General features: G+C 41.4%; 1 protein-coding gene across 7 annotated transcripts in view; it reads left to right on the top strand.

Moving 5' to 3' along the window:
• The window catches only part of LOC104933516 (vacuole membrane protein 1), a 59,143-nt gene that overhangs the window by 11,849 nt on the left and 23,220 nt on the right, over positions 1–24,074 (top strand). For all 7 annotated transcript variants that reach the window (XM_019255433.2, XM_027273959.1, XM_027273960.1 and 4 more), the window contains 4 exons: positions 10,100–10,342; positions 13,850–13,981; positions 23,278–23,358; positions 23,727–23,843. In XM_019255433.2, coding sequence (XP_019110978.2) covers positions 10,100–10,342; positions 13,850–13,981; positions 23,278–23,358; positions 23,727–23,843 — 573 coding nt within the window. The remainder of the gene's footprint in view (positions 1–10,099; positions 10,343–13,849; positions 13,982–23,277; positions 23,359–23,726; positions 23,844–24,074) is intronic.

Raw genomic sequence — 24,074 nt, 5'->3', positions numbered from 1 at the left:
AAAATTCATTAGATGAACAGTTTATGAAAATCATTGTTCCTTGCAGCCCTACCTGATTAATTGTGATAACATAATAATCGAGAGTTGCACTTGCACCCCTAGATTACATCCTGCTAAATATTTTACATTAGAATCTAATCTAACATGAACTAAATAAAAAAAATATATGTAATACATATGGTGTATACAAATTAGGTATATGAATAACATTATAGTTTAATAAATTCATTGTATTTGTGAATAATTAACTGACTGAGGTCATTGTCGTTAACAATCAGTAGATGGTGCTAGTGATCTTAAGATGGTGATAACCCGAAATGTCAGTACTGATCAATACACTGTTGTATCATTATGATATTATCAGTTTTTTTATTGACATGCAGGCTACAGCTCGTGATTTATATTTTGTGCCCCAGGTTAAATGATCTGCAAAACAGAAGTGAGTTTTAAAGCTTTTCTTTAAAAACATTTGGCAGCTAAATAACCAAAAAATAAATGATACATATCATAATATTGAAGAGTGGCGTGAACCGTATACTTGCTAACAAATACATGTCATTGCACTCTAGTAACATCACATCAGCAGCTCTTTGGTTATTCCCACTTCTTTGTAAGATGTGGAAAGGCGTGAACGTTAGCAGCTCTGATAACCAATAAGATCCCGTCGTGCCATCTTCACATGACATAACATGTGACTCATCATGTGACTTCCCCTCCATTCCCACCTGTCATGTGTCTGTTCCTTTTCTGACTTCCTTAAAAAGACTTAACTTCTTGATTGGAGGTAATTCCTTTAATTTCCGTTGGTTACAGAGAATGTGTGGTCACATATTTCTCTGCAGACATAGCGCTGACGTCATTGAACCGGGCACTGCTGTTTTCTGTTTAACCTCTGTGTAATTGCTGTGGGTATTGTTTACTGCTAATAGGTGTTTTGCAGAAATAAATGACCATACATCACGCATTAACAGCACACATCCTCAGTGGTCAGCAGTAAACATTTATGAGAGTACAGCAGAGCCACCAGCAGAGGGGGCTGCAAAGCCAGTAATGCAAAGCAAAGAGATCAGTCAAACCTTCCCAGTCAATGAAACCAGAGCACAAGTGGCTGTTCCCTGACATGGGCAATTGCTGCCCTGTGTCTCCTCTCTGTGTTTGTATCCCACTGAGACTGTGGGAGATCATTGTACATGGACAGGACTGGTTAAAGGAGAAAGACAAAACCTTGCAACTCAAGCGTAGTGAGGGGGAGAAAAAAGCACACTTTTTGGCACTCCATCAAGTGTATTTCATCCAGCTGCTCTGAGGGAGGACGTAGTGGGTGCATACTTATAATACAGACCATGAAAACAATAAACTCGCGCAGGAACACTGGAAAGATCCCATTTTGGCAGGGGCTGCAGAGGCGAGGATCATTGCACATGTACGCAAACTGAAAGTCCTGCACCTGCACATGTATCCGCCATAATAACTGTGTAGATCACAATTATGAGTGGGACCGGCTTTCATCCCCACTTAGGTTTTGAAGTATTTGTTTTCTAGTGACGACTAGTGTCACTGCCCTCCATAAATCCTCTTTCAACTGAGAAGGGGTTAGCGATGAATGCGACTCTTGAAAGGTTGGGAATGCTGTAAATATTTTAGAAGAGAGCTCATCCACCATTAAATTACTTTCAGTAATGGCTGTTGCCATTAAGTCATTATGGGCAGCATGAAAATTGTTGTGCTCAACGTTAAATCAACAGCAACAAAGAATTAAAGTCATTATAATTGAAGCCGCGCACGTTGCTGTTTACATAATAGCAACTAGGGTAGTCTTTTTTTTTTTTCTCCCTCTTGGCTTTGACTTGTTTTATGAGTGAGAGGTGTACATGTTGTGTCTTTCTGGGAGCATGAATGTCAGCAGCCACTTGAGGAACAAACACCACCAATCCTATGGGATAACAAAAAATCTAACCATGTTTGTAGCGTGTTTATGACTCATGATTTACAGTCCCTTGTCTTTCAAAAAATAAACCAGCGGCTCAACTAAATAAAGGAACATTGTGTAGTTTTCTATATTCAGTTTTTTTTAGGATTGCTAAATTATAGGTTGCTGAGGAGGCTTGTGTAGAATATACAGATTTTCCCCAGCAAACCCCCTAAAATTAAGTTTTGGCTGTTGGCAATTACCAGGAGCACAGCTTTAATTAGCGCCAACTATCGCTGTAAGCGCCTAGCAGGTCTGAGAGTGTGGCTTCCACACACTGTCCCTGCATTATTGTTACTATCACACTCAAACACACACACACACACACACACACACACACTGCTGCTCAGGTTCTTAAACTTTTCCTGCTCATATGCCGTTACACAGTTAAGTACAGTCCGCCCACACGTTCAGTCTGACAAGAATATGTGGGTGAGGGAAACTCGGTCACAGCATGGCAGGCTATCAGACAAAGGGCTGGTATGTGTGTGTGGTGTGTGTGTGTGTGTGTGTGTGTGTGTGTGTGTGTGTGTGGTGTACTACCCCACACTCACCTGACCATTGTCTGGCTTTTTCTTTTGGTGACGAACCTTGCTACAATCCCATGAGCAAACAATAGAGCACCTCACATCAACAGAAACCTGGTTGCTTTTGTTTGATTTGTGACTCACACACTACTGTTGGTTTGTATGACCTGGACTAAAATTTCCAGCACTCACGAGTGTTTGTTTTGTTGTGTTGTTTTTGGCATCTCGTGATAAGTTTATTAGAGAGTTGCATCTGAACTCAGAGCTGATAAGACTCTGCGTCGGCCCTTCAAAAAGTGAATTCACTCCGATGGAGTGTGGACTTACTATATAAACATCGCCAAGATATTGATTCAGAATTTTTCTTGACTTTGCAGCATGACTCGACATAGCATAATGCCTCCTCTGTTCGCCAAGGTGCGAATTGATACCTTGCATGCATGTTACCCGGAACATGAGTGACACATCAGGATCAAGTTCAGTGGTTCTTTGAAAAGCTGTAAAGCTACTCTTTGACTCACCACTGGCTCGCAGTAACGGATCTCTCACTTTAACTTCAGTACCTCTTAAATTCAATTTGAAGCCATTAATTTTTAAGCACATCTAGATACTGTGTCAGAACTTTATCGTTTGGATTTGATCCTCTCACTACTGAAGGGGCAGTATTGCTTACATACCATAAAGATATGTTGGTTGGGAATTTTACACTGGTAAGTTATGCATCTGCAGCTGCTCGTGAGGGGAATTATCCAACTTTAGGTTGAAATATGAAAATACCACAAAAAGGCTTTTACTTCCTTCCACAAAAAAAAAAAAAATATGACGGCAAGACTTAAGAGCACAATTGCTTTCATCAGTGAATTTTAAGTAATTTATTCTCCTCATGAGGTTGGAGACATAGGTCTGCCCGAGTGTCATGACTTACTCATCACCAAACCCCTTCAAAGATGAATACCAGAGAGATGTGTAAATGCGCGTGTGTGTGTTTTTCTAATGGCTTCTCAATCTTAACTGTCACACTCCAGCCATCCGAGGCATGCGTCAGTCTGTCTGTGTCTTGGAGGCCCCAGGAGTCCCGTTAATACCAAGTACAATAACCATTGAAAAGACACACTCTTTCACACACACACACACACACACACACACACACACACACACACATAGCCCACAGGAAGCCAGACCCAGGCCAAAGTGGGCTTAGTGTGTGTAGCCAGTCTGGAATGGCACCAACAAGCTAAACCTGACCGGACCAGACCAGAGTGCTGCTGGCAGACTTCAGGTGTTTAAGTTAATTTTTAAAGTAAATATTTGTTACGAATTTCATCAGAAGGATCACTGGCGCTTTTCAGTTACCCGTCACAACCTCACACACCCTCCACACCACCCTTCTTTTTGTTCTGATGGACTTTCTGTGGACTTTCTCTACGGGGGCTAACGTTTTGTTTCCTTGCGGTGGTTTTAACTGTAAAAATGAAACCCGCTCAAAGAAGGAATGTACACCCAGTGTCCTCTGAAGTGATTCATCCAAAGCACCGTTACACACTGTACAAAAAAGAATGTACAATAAGATACCTCAGTGTTTGTAATTGATTATACTAAGTTTTGTATTTTATGATTAGAGCTGCAACTAACGATTATTTCTCTTTCTGATTTTTCTGTTGATGCATGAAATGTCAGAAAGCCTGAGGCGATGTCTTCAAATTGATCCATCCGAGATATTCAGTTATAAGTCAAAGAAAAACAGACTCACAACTAAGAAACTAGAACCAGAGAATATGTTTTTACTAGATTCATTATTAAATTAAACTATTGATTTTCATTTAATTGAATTAATCAAATTACTTCAGCTCTGATTTTGATGATACAAAACAAAATAGAAAGTAAATTTAAGTAAATAGAGACAAAGGCTTCCCATTATAATCTGTTCAGTTAATAATTTTGTATAATTTACTTACATTTTCTATACATTTATATATTGTGCACATTTTATTAATACACACGTAATTATTTAACTGTAGATGAAGCACAGAGCAGGTTTATTTCTGCATGTTCTTGTTTTTTCAGACAGTACTTCGTAAAATAATTTTCGGTTCATTCAGATTTTTATTTATTTGCCACATTGGACCTGATATTTCTGCTGGTCAGATGAAGTCAGCAGAATTCCAGATGAACTTTTACTAAACGTGTTTTTATCAGCAAATAAAACAATCAGCGGTTATGATTAGTTATTGCAAATAAAGTCATTGCAGATGAACACAACATGTTCACACGTTAGATTTGACTTTGATGTGTGATGTGTACAGTATGAGGTCATTATGAGTCCTGAATTTATATAATAAATATAAAATCCCTTTCAGATACTTTGGATTGGAATGAAAGTGATGTCTTTGTTTGGTGTATAATCCATCACTCAGTGGGGGGTGAGTGTGTCTGTCTGCTAGTCAGGGAGAGGTTTCTAAACATGAAGTCATATGGTGAGACCACATGGATAAATCATTGGGATCAGCCCCTCAAACCTCCAGCATCTCCCTGTGTGTGTGTGTGTGTGTGCGTGTGTGTGTGTGTGTGCTTACCACCCACTTCTAAACACCCCCTGCCCCTCCTCTCTGTTTCTGCTCCATCACTGGCCTCAGTCCAGCTTTCTGTTACCTCCCTCAGAGATCCTGACCGGGGCTTCTTCATAACGAACTAACCTCTAATGTTTGTCCTGCTCGGCCTCCAGCAGTCTCCCACTGTAAGAAGCGGTTAACAGGTTATGCTAGCCGGACCGTGTCTAATGTGCTTAAATGGCCCTTGACAACCACAGCGACCTGTTAATGACTGGACTGTCCTGTGGTCGTGGTCACTGAGAACTGGTCAGTTTATGGTCACCCATTAATGTCTGGTTTGGGGCTTCGGAAGCAACTACATTTGCCACCATAAACTAACATGAGTCCGCGCCATGACTGGTGGCTGGGACGATTATGGACTCCATCTGGTAGGGTCTCATAATTAAAAACAATACATTAGGGATCATATAATTTCATATATCCCTTTGCAATTTGCATCTATTTGATCTTTGGTAATTCAGAGTGGAGCCTAGTACAGAACATTAAAATTGGTAACGCATGCCGAGACACATTTCAGTGGCTTTTAAAATGTATTTCTGACATCTGACTGTTGCGCTACTGCTTCCTATTGGGAATGTACTGGTTTTTGAAATTTCATCATGAGTGTATTCATCTGCTATCATGTGTTTCTACGCTCAGAGTGAAACAGTAATTTTAATTTAAAGTGTAAAAAAGCCCCCTTCTTGCACAAGCTTCGGTACAATTCAAGTCATCACGCCTACACTGGTACATTAATGCAAATAACTGTCACTGTGACGCACAACATCACACAAAGACAAGTATCGTTTTATATATCAACTGTTTAATTCAGGACTATTCTAACAATGGTTCTTGATCCTGTGAACCAGAGAAGGTGGTCGATTCTCTGTGTCAGTAACTCATCTCAACACCAGCTATTGGCCAACCAGCTTTCACATCCTCCTTGAGTAGGCACACTGACGCACACTTTGTTCTTGCTGTGGCACCGAGAGGAAGCTCCTTTCCGTTCATGTGCTTTGGCAACTGCCGTGCTCATTGCAAATATCTGTCAGGGGAGGAGGACGGGGAACAAGTTAAACTACACGGCGAAATAATTTGTTATCAGTTCAACCTCACCATGTCAAACTTCTCAGAAATCTAGTGGCCATCTTTTTAGAAAATGTGATGTCTTTGCTGCTTCAGATTACTGAATTATTCAGCATTACTCACTGAAATGCAAATGTCTTTCCTTCCTCGTAAAACATTTGCAAATATTTATTCTAAGTATTGTTTACATGCGTGTTAGCCAGCTTACAGTCTTCTTTCCTGCATGTGTTGATTCTTTGCTGTATTTTGCGTCACCATAACAACTGTACAACTTTAACTAATAACGTGCTTTCGTGTGCTCCCACGTATGTATGTGCATCCTCATGCACAATACTGACAACATGGATACACACTCATCCAAAAAAAAATTGCTCCAAGTGGTCAAACACTCTGCAGGGTACCTTTTTTAACGGAAGTCTAATTTAGAAGTCATTAGCACTGCAGAGGGAGGTGGGAAATAAAGTATTCACTGTCCTCCTCAGTAATTTAACTCATCATGCTGGACAGCGTTTTAACCATCGGGAAATTAAAGGATGTAATGGACACGGACTTTCTGCAGGGTTAGCCAAAAGAGAATAGCAGTACCCGAAGGTGCCATTACACCTATGCCTATTTGATGCCTATAAACTGGTGGTGATATGTTTCTGTCTCAGGAATAAGATTTCACTGAACTGATTAAAAGAAAAAAAAAAGTAGGAGGACAAGCAACTCCTCCCATGGAAGAAAACTGAGATTAACTTTAAGGACGTCACTCCAGGCGGGATTTAATTTAGAGGATGAGCAGCAAGTTTGCAGAGAAACAGAAGGTAATTGCAGCTGTGATTATTACGAGAGTGAAATATTACCCACATATGCTCTCTGGACAAGGTTAAAATCATTTACCAACGCAGGTTTTAAAATCACGCGGCATCCCCTAAAGAGATAAATCTAGTTCTGTGTGTGCCTCTGCAAGAAGATTTGATTTAATTTTAGGGAACTTTTCCTTTAAATATCTCACACTGATATCATACTTTGGTTGTTTGACAGTACTTCTCTGTTTTGACCGTGTGCTCTCTCCAAACTGAGTCTCCTCAGAGTCTGTCTGGATGCACTCATACCCAGAAGTGGGGATCCCACTCGTTTTGGAGTCCAGGCATTGGTTTCTGCAGGTCGCCACAGGAATGCCAGCAATGTTGTCTCCATTGTGGATCCCATCGGGTCAGAGAGAGGAACTTTGTGCCTCTGTCAGTACTCATGTGTATTTTAGTGGCTGCAAACATCATCAGCATTAGGCAAATCTCAAAGTAGACATAGTTTGGAGGTGGGATAGCAAACACATGTAGACTCTCACCACTGCTTTGTTTAGAGTAAACCGTGTATAAGGTGGAACAATAGTTTCTCTCAGAGAGAAAAATAAATGTATTTTCTACTTTTCTCTTGATTATTAATCATCAACGACGCCTTCCTGTGCCTGTGTGTCATCATGTCAGAAATGAAATGAGATAGACGGCAGCTACCTGAACGTTTTTCGGGGCTGGGCTGCAGATTAATAGTGAGTCACCTGGACAACATGAGATGACTGGGCTTTTGTGTAAGGTGAGAAGCAGTGACACAGCATTAGACACAGAGCAGGAGCGAGAGAGAGCAGGTACTCCGAGTCACGCAACACTCTCTGTTGGCAGGCTCTCTGTGTGTGTTTGGTAAACACACATTACCTGAGATAGAGTTGGAAAGGGGTGAGCAAGAGGAGGAATATGGTGTGTGTGTGTGTGTGTGTGTGTGTGTGTGTGTGTGTCTGTGTGTGTGTGGGGATGTAAGGGCAGCGTGTTCCCACTGGAGAGTCAGTGGGGAGGACATGAGGCTGGGGAGTATCCAGTCTGACTGGGTCAGTGCTGGGAGTTTCTTGACTTCTCCCTCTGGGTCACTTAAAATGTTCCCATTTTTCTAATGCTTTTACAAGAAAACAAGCATGCACGCAAAATCCTGGGAGTTTTTTTTTTTAGATCATTAATGCATATGCGGCTGTTCCTATTTCCTAATACCGTGTGTATAGAAACTAATCTGTGTCATCTAAAGGGAGTGCACTGTTCCTAGAGGAGGCAGTGCTGTTTCCTGTTGCCTCACACACCACTGTCCTGCCCTCCCACGTCCCGTCCTGTCCTGCCTTGTCCCATGCAGCTCCGGAAGTTCCAGCCCCACCCCAGGTTTTGCCAGATTTTGCCGCTACATTGCGTAATGTCAAACTGCCCCTGTGCGTCACTGGGAGCACCCTTCCTACACACACACACGCGAGACTGTAAACACATGGAATAGACAAGAGTACACAGGGCCAGCTCACATCGGCCCACTCTGTGGACCTGCCTTTATTTGCAGGGATCACACTTTGTGTTACGGACTTGTTTGATCATCGGTGCCATTTCAGATCCATGTGCAGCGTTGTTCAGCGCGTTACGTGTGTTCTTACAGAGGAAATGCAAAGTTACACGACCTTTTCTTCCTGACTGGATCCTGTTCAGTATAAAACTTAATCAAACATTGTGCTCTCAGATGATGTTATCAACTTTATTGTCATAATGAGTTAGTGTAGAATGACCAACGGCCGTTTATACAAATGGTTTCCTTGTTCCTCTCAGACAACAGACGTAGATAACAGATTTTATGCTGCAGGAGCAGACTCGTTTTTACAGGAATCTTTGGTTTTTGTACTCTTCTTCTGTCGAGCGAGTCAGCGCTCACATTTTGACCTTTTGCTTAGACCTAAAGAGGAAATTAAATAACTTCTGAAAACAGGTGTGCTGCATAAAATAGGCGTGTTAAATGAAACTCGACCATTTAATGAGAAATTATTTCAATCTTTTTTCTGTGAGGATGCAGTGGAACGTTAAATTGCTCATGTTTAACATAATATAGGTGCAATTAGAGAAAAGAGACTTCAAGTGACCAATGTTGGTCTCAAAAGCGTGTTGAAATAGAGATTTCCTGATATGTTCATTTGGGTTTTTCTGTGTTTTCAAATTTAATTGTGGTTGTGTGTGTGTGTGTGTGTGTGTGTGTGTGTGTGTGTGTGTGGCCTTGGATATGAGGATGATGATGATGATTTTAGAGGTTTTTGTCGAGTCAAGGACACAAAAGCCAGCAGCTCAATAAACCTTCACCACGCACCAGAAATCCAACCTGCACTCCTCTTCCTTCCTTTGAGTCGTCTGTTTTCTCACTGGAAGCCTAATTGAAACGAGTAAATAAACAAGAGCCAGAAATGTAAACCAGACCAGGCCCCTATCAAAGACTGCGGCTCCTTTAAGTATGCTAATGTCTCTTTCTTACAAGAAGAACAGTCAAACATGAATAAATTCTGCCTGAAGAGAGTCTGAAGAGTTTTGTTTTCTCTTCTCGTTCTGCTGCTGCTCTTTTCTTAATTATTATTGCTTTCATGTGGGCGCACATATACCCCCTCGTATGTGTGTGTGTGTGTGTGTGCATGTCACCTGGGAAAGGTGACTAGGGAAATGGTTTCTATACCCCAGCTTTGGTTTCCACCTTTGATTGTTTCCACCTGGGGCCCTCCACTCTTTATCCGTTGACACTTTGATTCTCTTTTTAAACAGCTTGAAACGTCCTTTTGCATAACGCTCCAGATAAATCATAGTTATGTGTTTTTTTTTCTCCATTTACTAATGGCCTGTTTAACTCACGGAGAAAGGAAACAACCCACCTTCACTTTTATTGCTGATTTCCGTTACTGTACAGCCTACATACTGGCCCACATATAACTGTTTTTATGATATCAATCAATATTTGAGTCACCTCTCTCCCTTTTCTCCCTATGCTAATAACAAAGGGGTCTCCCCCTGACTCAAAACTACTTCCAACAGGTGCACTCACTCATCTCCCTTTTTCTCTTCATCTTCCTTTATCGCTGCTCCTCTTGTCTTTCTCGCTTTATTTCTCAGGGACCACACATAGCATCAGTGACCTTGGCGGCCTATGAATGTGGCTCAGTGGATTTCCCCGAGCCGCCCTATCCAGACCAAATAGTTTGTCCCCACCACGAAGCACCAGCACCTGGATCTGATGCTGAGCAGGTGGGCGTGGAGGCCGCGGGGGCGGACGGGTTGGTGGGGTCGGCAGCTGTCCAGGGAAGCATCACTCTCTGGACGATTATCTCCAAAGTCCGCCTGGAAGCTTGTATGTGGGTGAGTGCCTGTTAAACACTGGCTGCGCATACTGTAGAGCAGAACAGCTGAAGAGCAGGCGGTGTGCAGGATCTACACAGTTAGTTAAGCTTTTATATTCATTTCTCATGGCTCAGTTTTGGCCACAGTTTGAAGTGACCTTGTTTCTGTCAGGTGAAAACTTCAGATCTTCCAAATGACCCTCTTGGTTTCAGATTGACCAGAACACATTTTTAATTTTATCTAATGTCTTTTAAAAGGAATTATTAGGCAGGGTCGAGCTATACATGCCAAGGGTTAACATCCAATTCATACTGTAACTCTAAAACGAATTAATTCCTTCCTGTGTATTAATGTGTTAATACAAAGAATCATCTTTCAGCTCAGCCCACGCGCCGTGTGAAAGACTGTGTGGCGCCTCCAATCTAATTTAAGAATCACGTCACATGTGGCCATCGATTACTTACATTTTCTACACAGGAGCTCCACCAGTAAAGCAAGATATGCATTCACATATGCATTCACACTGCGTGCAGACGTGTTCATTGATAACTAATTTGCCTGGAAAACCCCAAACCGTGTATTTCCCCCATTGTGATGTTGGCGGTTTCACACCTCTAACCAGCCTTGTGGCTGCCGAGAAAGATGAAATATTTTCAGTTTATGCTTCTATCTTTTTTAAATTCAGAGACAGCAGAAATGTTTTTACTGCTTTACAGTAGAAGTATGTCAAAATGACACGCCAAACTTAAATTGTAAAAGAGTTTCCTTTTGAAACTTGGCCTTACGACAAAAAAAACAACCGTCTACCTGGGTTTTTGGTTACACTTAGACCGAGGCTCTGGTGGTTTATCAATGACTCACACATGTCTCAGAGTTACCATGAAACCTCTGACAATAACTTTTGCTATGCATGCAGGTACTGGACAGATAACAACAAGAACAGATATGTGTGAATTATCAAGAAGTCACACTCCTTTATAGACTTCTTTGTACAGCCGTACCTTTTTATGTCCGCTGTTATCAGCAGTTTCTGTTTTTTTTTTTCTTTCCCCTTTGAGAAAGGCAGAACTGCTGAACATTTAGAAAAGAGAACTCGGTCACGAACACGAGACATCACCGTTCATCATTCTTTGTTATCTGTTTCCCCGTTCTACATAACATGGAAGAGGCTGAGGTGACAGTGAGAAGGAACTTGTTCACTACCGGGTGCTTTACAGGAATCAGGCGACATTTCCACAAGCTGCTCACTATTGTAATTGGCTTTCTAGCTTCCTTATTATTTGTAATACATTAACTATGCGCACATAGAAATGCAAAACCGGAAACATGCACACACAGACATGTAATAAAACTTTATTGGGTAATCATACCCTGACACACACAGACATTTGGACTACAATGCAACACAAAGTTCCTTTTAGTAACGATATTAATCCCCTTTCCTGTAACCCTAACATGACCCGCTATATTTACATGCTAATGCAGAGCTAATAAAAGTGATCCTCACCTTTTACCCCTTATAATAGCTTCATGCCGTTATACGAGACACATAATATATCTACACCTCGTTCAGTGTGTGCGTGTGTGTGTGTGTGTGTGCCGACACACTGATCCCGCACGCAACAAAAGTCTGTATGTTTGATTTATTGGTGCAGTGTGCTAATTTTTCTGGTTTCAAACTGGAGTCAAATTTTCTCTGCACCCAGCAGCGAAACCGTGCTCTGAGGTGTGATATAGGGGTGTGTGTGTGTGTGTGTGTGTGTGTGTGTGTGTGCCACATAATCCCCTTGGATTCACCACCACACCCCTGTAACCCCAGCCTGGCATAGCGTCGTCTCTACAGTTGGAGACACCTGTTGTGCCCACGGTTTCAAACACCCACACCAGCATTCCCCCTCCTCCTCCTCCTCCTCCTCCTCCTGCCAGCCTCCCATCTTCTCGATACGCCGGCGATGAGACATGAGACATTCCCCTCCCCTCTGCCTCTCCTCCTCTCTCCTTTCGCTTTCCTCCTTTCTCTTTGTCTTTTTTTCTGCTCCTCTTGAAGCCTCTCTGTCCACTCCTGCAGCTCCCTTAAGTGCTCCACTTCAAACACCACCACTGTGCAGGTGGACGTATTTCACTTCCCCCTTAACACAAACGCACACATACAGGCGCATGCACGCTCACAAACAGAGGCACGGCCATTGAATGGAGCAGCTGCCAGGGAGATTAGGGCACGTCTCCATTATGAGAGAAAACTGGCAGATTTCATCAAAGACTGCAGTGTTAACAAGAGAACAGGGTGTCCAGATTAAAGATGCAGTCTGCCAGGTTTTGGGATAGCACCGCCTCCTGAGAATGATTGTTTGGGCTTGTTGTCGCTGCCATGGTTGCTAACAACTCACTAATCATCTTCTGGCTCAGCCATTCAGCTACATACAAGTAATGTGGCTGTGATTAGTTTGTTATGTTCTTCTGGGAGGGAGATTGAAGCTGCGATTTTCTGTGTTTTCACCTAAAGAACTCGATTTCAGTGCAAGAGCTTCATGTTTTTCATTGCTGTGGTTCGCAGGATGTCCGGGATGTGTTTGGGCTTGAAATCATCCATATGCCATCTGTAATTGTAACTTACACTAACTGTATCCTTAGCATCTTCTCTCATCCAACCCCCCCTCGCACCCCTACTCTCCCCCTGTGCCTGGAAACATTAAAGTAATGAGCTGTGAGCAACTCCAAAAGCACTGCATTTCTTGGCAGCTGTTTTCATTGTGTTAATTAAGTCTGTAGTCCTCACCCCCCCTCACCCCTCTCTCCCCCCGTCCTCATGTTTTGGCGGTATGAACTTGCTGAACCGACCAAGTGCTGAGGATTTATTTCTCTCGAATCACTTCCGCTTTCTTCCTGTTAAGCCCCCCCCCCTCAATCACACAGGCTTCACCTCTTTATAGCCACAAGCTCCTTTTGGCTGTTGGATATCGATATCTTGGTTCCTTTAGACCCCCCTGAGCTTGTTAGCACTTCCTAAATTTTCCAGAAACTCTGCATTCCACATGTCCGAGGTAGATTGAAGCAGAGTTAGTTAGCTGCGCGGTGCGTTGATATGCTGTTTAGAGGTGGCATCTGGTTTTTCACCTTCCCCGGGCCTGTGTTTTATGTATCCATGATCGTTTAATAATCTGTGGGATTTTCGTTCTCGTAAATCCTTTCCGTTTTATTCCCATTAAGCGCTCTGATCGCACAATCCCAGACGTCAAGCGGTGCAAGCTCCTTATGGATAGTAGATATTGATATTTTTGCTTCATAAACCCCTCTTCCCAGAAACCAAAGCGTGTTAAAATAATTAGCATTATTTCAAGACCAATATTGCATTTTTACAACCAAACTACTCAATGAATAAAAAAAAAAATATGATTTAATAAACTGTACATAACAAATAAGTTGATTTATCGGCATGACGGGACTATAGTGTGATACAAACCCGAGCAGCTGAGCAGCACTGATTAACACGTCTCCGTCTGTGTCTGTGTTTGGTTTTGTGAGCAGGGTGCAGGTACAGCGATAGGAGAGCTTCCTCCTTACTTCATGGCCCGAGCGGCGCGGCTGTCCGGTGCCGACCCCGACGACGAGGACTACCAGAGGTTTGAGGAGATGCTGGACCAGGCCGAGTCTGCTCAGGTGACGCACTGCCCCCTGCATCATCTTCAACCCCTTCATCACCCTCTGTTATGTAACCCCCCCCTCTCATTTCCTCCTCCTCCTCCTCCTCCTCCTCCTCCCTCTAACCCCCCACAGCGCTCATCTTGTTAAACTGTAACTGTTACTTCTACCTGCTTCACTTCATTCTCACCTCCCCGCTCTTTAGCACTTGCATGCGTGTTCTTTAACACTCCGTTGGCACTCGTACCGTTTCATTTCTAATCGCACTGCTTTTGCTGTCGATTTTATTTTTGCAGTTCAGGTACTTTTCTGTATCAGTTAGAGCAATCTGCCTGAAATTTACCACAGTGTGTGTGTGTGTGTGTGTGTGTGTGTGTGTGTGTGTTGACCAATTACCAAGCCCCACCTCACTGTCTCAACGGTACAGTGGGAATTGAGTGCTTTCACAACGTTCTGACTAAGAGAACAGCAATGATGCACTCAAGTAAAATGTTCCCGCCATTTCCGGCCCTTCATTCTGAGAGTCCCTGTAAAAAAATGTTCTCCTATCAAAGATCCCTGAAAATGTTTCAACAATGCCTAACAACTCAGTGTAAATATTTATTTTTCCACCCTCTTGTGATTATGAATGGAGGAGGAGGAATGAGGGGAAACATGCATGTGGTTTTGTAAAAGCTTTTCATTAGACCTGTCTGTCCTGACACAGTCTTCATCCTCAGGAATGTTCTTCTCTGTCCAACAGCTCGGGTCAAACAGTCAGACAGGTCAAGTGCATCCATAAATGGTTTCGAACTTTACAACAGACTCACTTACTCTTGTATTTGCAAATAAACTGTAGCAGACTGTTAACAAACGAAATCCTGTTATTTTAATGATAATAACCCAGATATGAAGGGGATTCCTCGGCCATTCGAAGGAATATTTATTTATGTTTACAGATGGAGTTTTACTTTTCAGAAAGTTTTGATGTGAATCGTTCAGTACTGGCATGCTGTCTGTGATAATGCAGTTATTCCAAAAGAAAAAATATATATGAAATGATATATTAGGCTATGTTTGTGTATTAGAGATGAAAAACAAAAGGAAAAGTCATGTATACGGATTTACAACGTCATTTTCCTGGGTGTATTTTTCAACTGTCTGTCTTCATATGTCTTTTTATATTTATTTTAATACAATATTCTTGTTTTTTTAAGCAAATGCACACAGTTCAAAACTGGACCTCCGTTTGTATATCGATAGTAGAGTTGAGGGGGGAGTACTTTAATGTTTAATCCAATTTTTGATCATAGATTTTAGGTCATCCTTTTACACTGATGTCAGATCACTTTAATCATGTTCTTTCAATCATTACGTTTCGTCTCAACATCCTGTTTCGTTAAAAACAAACAAACACATGAAACGCTGAAAAATATGATAAGAAAATACTGATTACAATATCTACACATTTGCTCCGGTTGTTGTTTTAACCGTTGTCATCTTGAAATCATCACTCTCTTCTCTCCCACATCAACCTGCAAACCTGAACTAATGGACAAAACCTTAAAGAACACATCATCAGTGAATCACTGCATTCATTTCACGTCCTTACTACACAACTTTCAACTTTCTTTGCTCAGAACATTGAACCATCTTGCATTTGTGACCACAGCTCAATTACAGACGTCAATGCAAGTGTTTTGCCGTTGACTCGACCACATTTTACAAACTGTCAATTCCCCTTAGCAGTATCAATCAGCGTTCTATTGTCATAAACATATTAAGTTGTCTCTCCTTATCCTGTATCTCATTTCAATAATATTTCAAAATAAAAGCATGCACTAGAAGTCCCTAGACTTCTCATAAATAGGATATGTGCGTATTTTGAGCGTTGTTACTCTAAAGAGGAATCATGCACTTTTCAATTATGCATGGTTTAACTGACTCCCACACAAATAAAGTGATGTGACCCCTTTCAAGACACTGAAAACTGAAAACAAGGAAGACGCAACAAAATGTGCAGAGAGGAATCTTTCCCGCTTGATAACAAGCGGCGGCAGTGCAGCACCTGCTGTAAGGTCCACTATTACTAATGGACAGCTGGGTAGGTTGACACCAATAGCAGCCCTGACGTTCAGACCACATGTGCGCGAGTGGAGCTCTGACATCACTTACTGATAAAGTGGCGCTTCCCACTGAAACTGTGAGAAAAGAGCAGAGGTAGAGGGAGACAGATAGGCTGCGTGGCGAAGAGGAGATTTTGTCTAAGTGATCATCTCGGCATCGAGGACCTCCTGCGTGTCTTTTCCCAAACAAACTAACAGTGTGACGCAGGAGGAGCATCGTCTGTTTGTGTCGCATCCGTACGAGGGCAGATTAGAAGTGACGCTGCGAGTACCCGGCCGTACTCTCTCTCTCTCTCTCTCTCTCTCTCTCTCTCTGTTTCTCTTTCTCTCCCTGACATTGTTTCTTTTTCTGTCCTTCTCCTCGTATGCTCTTATTCTTTCTCACGCACTCTTTGTTTCCCACTGTGCATTGCTCTCTCTCTCTCTCTCGCTCTCTTACTCTCTCTCTCTCCCTCTGATATCTGGCAGCTGTGTTTATGTATGTAATGTGTGCTCATGTGATTGGACAGCATCTGGAGGCAGGTTGCTAGCACCAGCGAGGACCTGCCGCATACGGAAACATTTTTTCTCTCGCCAGGGCTTTTACCGTTACTCTGGATGTTTCTCAGGGTTCCCTCTTTCGCTCAAGGAGATCCCGCAACACCTCTCTGATTTTCCACCTTTTGCCACCTTTTTCAAAGGTGGACGCGGAGGCGTTAATCAGCTGTGGATTTGATTGAAAGCTTGACAATCAATAGTAGTAGGCCAAAGTGGGGACTCCACTGGGATTGGATTGGAGACACTTTGGTATCTTTGGATCATTGTTGTATTAAACAGGAAGTGATTAACTTTTGTCCTCAAGGATGTGAGACCCCCTTCAACCCGACCCCCCCCTCCCGTTTCCCACACACCCACACACACACACATGCTCAGACACACTCCCACACACACTCTCTCCACCCTGTGGCAGCAGAGCTGGATTAAGATGCTGACTTCGTCCCCTTCGCTCTAGTCACAGAGGTTGGTAGGTGCCAGCAGTTTGACTTAAACTCAGTGGTATTTCTCCCAGCCTGCACGTGCCAACTTCCTGCCACAAGTGCACGTGATGCACAGCAGCACAGCACTCTGGGTTTTTTTTTTTTTTTCATTCATTCAACAGAGCTATTCAAGAATAATGAAGTCATGCCTTTTCTAACGGCTCCAGACGCTGATGTCATGAACATCAGCTTTTTTTTTCCCCTCTTAAATCTTTTAGCTCAGTACGAGAGCGCTCGTGTGCTGGGGAGGAATCCTCAGTATCGACACGGACCGCCTCAGAGGATCCTGCATGGGTCGGGTCCATGATTGCTTGTAACTTGATAATGAAGTTGTTTCCTGGCTTGTGTTTTTTTTTTTTTTTTTTTTTTTTTTTTTTTCATCCGGCACGGAAGGGGTTAACAGGCTGTGAATTCTTGATTGCCAACTCCCAGGATCGTATCTCCTGTAACTCAAATCAGGGCCATCTGCGCTGGGCGTATGCCTGCCTTCCCCCCTGGCCTACTGCACTCAAAGGCTCTCTGTGCTGTGGTTTGCCCGGCCCTGTCACGTGACTTCTCTGAAAGTGCCCCCTCCCTCCTCCTCCCTCTTTATTTCCAGTAAACTGTTTGAAAGGAGGGGGGTGAGTCAGAGTAAAACCAGCTTCCCTTTAACCACAGCTTGTTAAAGAATTTGTCAACGTGGACTCAGGGGTGCATTTTTTGTGTGTGTGTATGTGTGTGTGAGAGAGAGAGAGAGAGAGAGAGAGAGTGTGTGTGTCCAGCTTAGATTTTGAATTTTTGAATTTTTAAATTATTTTTATTTCTTGAAAAGAGGACTCTAGCTTCTATTGCGTCAAGAGTCCCTTAATCACTCCACTTCCTGTGCCAGAGAGAGCAGGCGCGGGCTTGTCAGGAGTTAATGAGATGAACTTTAGCCGTCATCGTGTCGGGGGGCTCGCGACCGCTCCGGAGATGTGTGTCTTCTGTGTGAAAGACTTTCATTGAGAAAAAAAAAAAAAGGAAACACAGAGAGAGAGAGGGAGAGAAAAAAATGTGCGTGGGTGTTGACTTGTGTATAGGCTATGCATAGATTTTTCCTTGTCTGACACTTTAATTTTCCACATGGAGCAGAGTGCCTTGTCGCTGCCTGCTTTTTGTCTATGTTTGAACTCTGTACCCCATCAGCACCACCAAAGACTACTGGAAAACAAAGTGTTTGCTTTGCCAGCTTTGTCACAATTAAAAGCCCGCTTTTTGTGCGAGAGAACCCTCCGAGTAACTTTTCAGCAGATCCAAAATAAACAGATGTATCACAGGGGGGCATGACAGACAAAAAGAAGAAAAAACAACAACCTGCCCCCGTCATAGTTATTCCAAAAACCTGATCCTGTTTACATTAAAAGTATGTCAGTATATGAAGGTGAAGAGCCGTCATTCTGTGAAGGCTTTGGGTTGCTGTATCAGGTTCAAAACGGTCGTCTCGCTGGTTTTTCCCTGTGGATTTTTCTAATAACTGTCATCACCTGGCATCTGTAACCACAGACATTCAAACTATTATATTAAACCTAGAGCTCACTCGGCTTTGTCCTCAGAAATTTTAATACAGGAAATGCCTCTCTAGTCTGCACCAAGTCTTTTTTTTTGCCAATTAATCAATTAATCCATTAATGCCAATCCTGTGACAAACACAGTTGTTATTTATTATTTATTACATTATTTAATCTGCAGTATATTTACTGTGATTAACTCAAAACAGACCTGGTAGCTTTTCTCATGTTGGTAATGATGCCCATTTTTATTTCCAAGTCTCTAAATCTTCCGGAAAGTTAGATATTTCTCACACCAAAGTGACATGTGTTCACCAAACACATGGCAGGAACATGCTGTAAAGAGCGAGAGACAGCAACAGTAAAAATGTGGTTTCTGAGGAGCACTTATGATCTTCTTATTCAAATGAGGAATTGGGCGGGTGTGGGGGTGGGTGGGGGGGGATTCAAACCTATAAACAACAGATCAAATGCGAGTATTGTTCCCTTGCAGACGTCGGCTCCATGTGGGGTGATTGTGCAGACTGCTGAGTAAAGCATCTGTGCCAAGCTGCCAAACCTGGAACCGAAACCTCCATGGTTTTAATGATGCTGCACCCTTGACAAGATCTTACCAAATGTAATTGCTGCTAAGCCCAGCCCTGCAGGCCGGCGGTGACTGGGGTTGGGGAGGAGGAGGAGGAGGAGGAGGAGGAGGAGGTGGGGGGGGACCTTGGCAAGCTGCCTGGCAAAGATGGTGATTTTCCATAAGCCGCCAACAACAGAGTCTGGATGTCTGAACCCCAGCCATCCAAGATAGACGCTTCCCGGGTCTAGAAATGCAGAACAGAGAGAGAGTCCAAGTATATAGTTCAACTATAGTAAATCACAGCGTCACAATGTCACACACACACACACACACCCTGTTTTACACCCTCCCCTCATCTCCTCAGGGACCCTTTGTTCACACTGCGGTGATATTTTCACGCTCGCCCTCACCCCATGAGCCAAAAAGCTAAACTACGGCACCTAATGTAAACAATGCAATGTGTCACGATGTCAGAAAATGAATGGGATTCACAGGGCCCCGTCTCCATGGCGATGATTGGTTCTGCAGGGTTCTGACTGCGCTTGCAACACCGGCAAGTTGTCAGGTGTCCCCGGGCCAGACTCAGTCCTCAGCGGTTCAGCTGTAAACCAACCATACACATTCCTTCCCTCTCTGTCTCCCACCAGCTGAGCAACACACACACACACACCAAACTCACACACACACACACTCCCACGCATACATGCACGCTCACGCACATGTATGCTCACACTGGGACAGGCTAGAATTAAAACTGCAGGATAGTCCAAAGAGAAACCTTCATGATTGGACGTCAGTGGAGGCAGAAATTCAAATCGTGAACCAATCAGATTCTGTGTCCCTTCGCTCCCCCCATCAAAACCTTATTAGGCGACCTCCCATGTCTCTCAAATTTCCGGTCCGCTTGGTTGCACCCTGTAAAGAATGTCATCAGCACTGTACTGGTTTTGTTGACCATATTAGGTACGATCAAGTATTGCCAGCCCCTCTCCTGCACCTCATTTCTTTTTCAAATTAATGTGTTTTGGAGTTGGAGGCCTTACTTTTTTAGAAGAAAACAATTTTTTTCTTGTGTGTTCATATGAAACATTCAGTTCATCTTTTGTTCCTCCTGTGATAAAAGTGATAAAAATCCGTTTTCAGTGGAGGGGGGGAAAAAAAAAAGAGTTTGCTTCATATACAGAAAACACTCACGAAGAAGGCATATTAGGACTTAAAATAACTCAACACAGACCACTAATCGCAAACTATGTGAGGATTTCATTCAAAAATGAATGTGATGCATTTTTGGAAACAATTTGCTGCGTGAAAAAAAACGTCAGGAAATATTATGAAAACATAAATCATTCGGTTCAGGAAAAATAAACTGTTGTCTGAGTATTCTGAAAGTGGATGTTTGCTGCAAGACATAAATTTATGTTCATATCAGCAGTCAGTGTGAGAGAGTGTGTGTTTTCTTTTTAATGGAGGTTACCTCACTTTAGAACAAAAGCCATATTCATATAGTTTTTATTATAAACTGCATTTGCAGTTATTCATTCAGAGTTTTTTACATGAATGTAAAATGAGTTTGAAGTTACAAATGAAGGGGTGAAAAGGATTCTCTTGGTATAAAACATCGACAAAATTTCATATTGCCATTGCAAACTATAATATACAGATTTGTTACAGTAGAAGGCAGAAAAATAACTTATTATTTTTGAGCATAATTCTATGTAAGGATAAATTAAGCACACATTTAAGGATTAAATATTCATTTAGATGTCAAAGAGACAGTGCTTAGCTACAAAGAGTTGTGTTAAACTAATGCTGCATCCGAAATAACACAATTATAATTACTTGAATATGTGGAGAACTTCACAGTGCCTAAAAAGAGGCAGTATTGTTACATTAATTATATGAACTTTGCAAAGAAACAATAATTTTATTGTTTTTCATCATAAAAGTGCAACAACTTCACGATCATTTAAATGTAGAAATCATTAAAAAAAGGAGAATTCATCAAAAAGTGACAGACATTACAAAGTGCACGGCTATAAAAAAATACAACAATCAGATTATTAATATTTTAAGGCCTGCAAAATAAAAAATTCACGCATCAAATATTTCAAAATTTCAGAGTCCTTATTGTTGTTTTTGTTGTCATAAAGTTTTGATTTCTACCCAGCACAATTTCTGTGCATAAATAATAACAGTAATAACAACAATGCCTATAGTATGGTATTAAAGTAATCATTTTATAAATTACCTACACAATGACTGTGTTATCCAAAAAAAATATAAAAGGTCCTGGATCAGGGGGCTTCCTTTGCATTCCTACTGTGTTCCCAGAAGTAGTTTAGGTGAAAATCCAAACAGATTAAAGCTCCTCTTCCCAGAAAAGGTATATTGAGGAAAAATCTGTGTCACTGCTGTGAAAAGAGGCTTTTGTGGAGCTGTCAGGAAGGATAGAGCATGGGCAGCTTAAAAAAGTAAGAATTTGTGAGTCACTGCAATGGCCAAAGTCTGTTGTCTTGTTCTCACATTCCCAGTGACAAAGGAATTAATATCTGGAACTGGAGGTAAGATACAGACGAGCTAAAACCAGTTTATCTTTCTGCCACAATCAGGGAACATGTTTAGAGACAAGCCATGTAATTCTTTTAAATATGTTGCAGGTGAATCACTGCTTTTTCAACTGTGAACTTGAAGATAGTTGTGTTGGCAGGAGAGTCAGGAATTTAATGTAGTGGCTTGACTTTAGTGTAACATTTATTAAAAGATTTAAATAGCTATATTTTCCCTCTAAAAAGTTATTTATTATTAGATAAGTTCATATTTTTTGTTGTTGTAATAAATATGCACAAGCAGGCAGCTTTTCCCCTTCATGAGTTCCTCATCACTTACACTTTTCACATTTACTTTGGTGATTGTGGATAAATTAGAATTAAAAAATTATGTCAGTGCAAGTAATGAAAAAAATACATGCTAATATATGAAGTTTTAACGATTTTGATCATTTAAAATGAAGCTCCTAAAACTTCAGAGGGTTTAGAAACAAGTTCAGAAAGACTGAGTGAGTGAAAATCACTCTGATGCAAAGTCCTTTTAAAATAAATATGTTTTTAAGTTCTTAACAGTTTGCACTGCTGTACATCTCATTTTTGAGGGTCTAATTATTTGGTTTGTCAGTAGTTTTCTTGCTTAATAATCATTTAAAACTTTTTATTCAGGGCACATTTACAGGAGGTAGAAAATGCTCCTGTTTCAGCTGCTGCTGCTTTGCATTTATTTAAAATCAAGCAGAGATTGTAAAAACTGGGTTTCCCCTCATTTTTCGTTTCATCTGGACCCCAGTGTGTTTTTAGATATAAAATTAAAAGGTTTGATGGCAGTGATTTGTAAATAATATGACACTTTATCATTCAGAGATGATGTGGGAAATCCTAAAAGCAGATCCTTGATGATAAGATGTTATTAAATTAGGGTAGCATCTGAAATTATTCATTTGTTTTAATGTCACATTCGAATGGGTTTCAAAGCAGTCATTAAAAAGTCTCTGCAAAAACAACATCGCAGCTGGCTACACACATTTATTTCACACCCGTTTGTGATATTCCTCTTCCACATACACAAGAAAAATTAGAAAAACAAAAAAGACACAAAAAACATCTTTGCTCTAATTTGCCCCCTAAAAGTTTGTGTGATTTCAATAATAAAAAAAAAGAATAATCTGAAATTTATCTGAAATTATTGTGATAATTTATGATGTGAAATATGAATCTAAATCATTCATATTCATTTTAAACAGCCTGAATCTGTCAGACATAATGTAGCTTTTCCTCATACAGGATGGTGTGTGTCTGATAGAAAACTCTGCAGTAATTATAAGAATAAATTCATATTTTTTAGCAATTTGCTGTTTAGTAAAAAATCTGTGAAGCAAGTCTGAGGTGTCTTCTGTGAACAAAGCATTGTCTACAGTCTGTATATCTGTCTATGTATGTACAGTTTACATACTTACAGTGTGTGATCAGCATTTGATGATCATCAGGAAGTCTGTGGTTAAACTTTAATCACACATTTTTCTCGCTTCTGCTGTTTTTTTTTTTCTTTTTAGGACTTTGCCACCCGAGCCAAAGTAGCAGTGCAGAAACTGATCCACAGGGTTGGATTCCTGGGGATTTTAGCCTGTGCCTCTGTAAGTTAAACCACACAAAAACATTTCTTTTTAATTAAAACATGCATCACCCTCACGAAGGAGTGAGTTTAAATCATTTTGTCGTGTTCTCAGTGATGCTTTAGTGACACGTAAGCATCAAAAGAAAAGGCAGTTTCTGAATTGTTCAACATGTGAAGAAAAAGTAAATATTCTGAAAAGTATGTTTGATAAGTATCAGATATTCTCCTGGCACTATCAGTGACCTTGTATAGGCGTATCTGTTGATGTAGAATAAATTCTGGTGGATTTCCACATTGTGCTATATTGTTCCATATGATTTGTTTTGTATTTCTTGAGGTAAATTTAGATAATATCAAGTCTAATCATCTCTATCTTTTCCCCGACAGATTCCAAACCCCTTGTTTGACTTGGCAGGAATAACTTGTGGACATTTTTTGGTTCCCTTCTGGACTTTTTTTGGTGCAACACTCATCGGAAAAGCAGTCATCAAAATGCACATTCAGGTGAGCTGCTGCTGTTCATTAATATACAGGATATGGATGTAAATAATGCCAGAGCTGATATGTTGTTTATAGAGAAAAGTGCAGTTGAGACTTGCCTTACCATGCAGGTAAAGCTCACTCTCACAGCAGTGGAGATGTATCTATGTTATCTTTTCTGTTCCACACTACAGAGAAGCAACAAAATATATATATGTGTGTGTCAAAGTTTGAGATTTGCATACATCTTTAATA

The sequence above is a fragment of the Larimichthys crocea genome, chromosome XXII (assembly GCF_000972845.2).
Source record: "Larimichthys crocea isolate SSNF chromosome XXII, L_crocea_2.0, whole genome shotgun sequence".
Lineage (NCBI taxonomy): Eukaryota > Metazoa > Chordata > Actinopteri > Sciaenidae > Larimichthys > Larimichthys crocea.
This window is presented reverse-complemented; position numbering and strand designations above follow the sequence as displayed.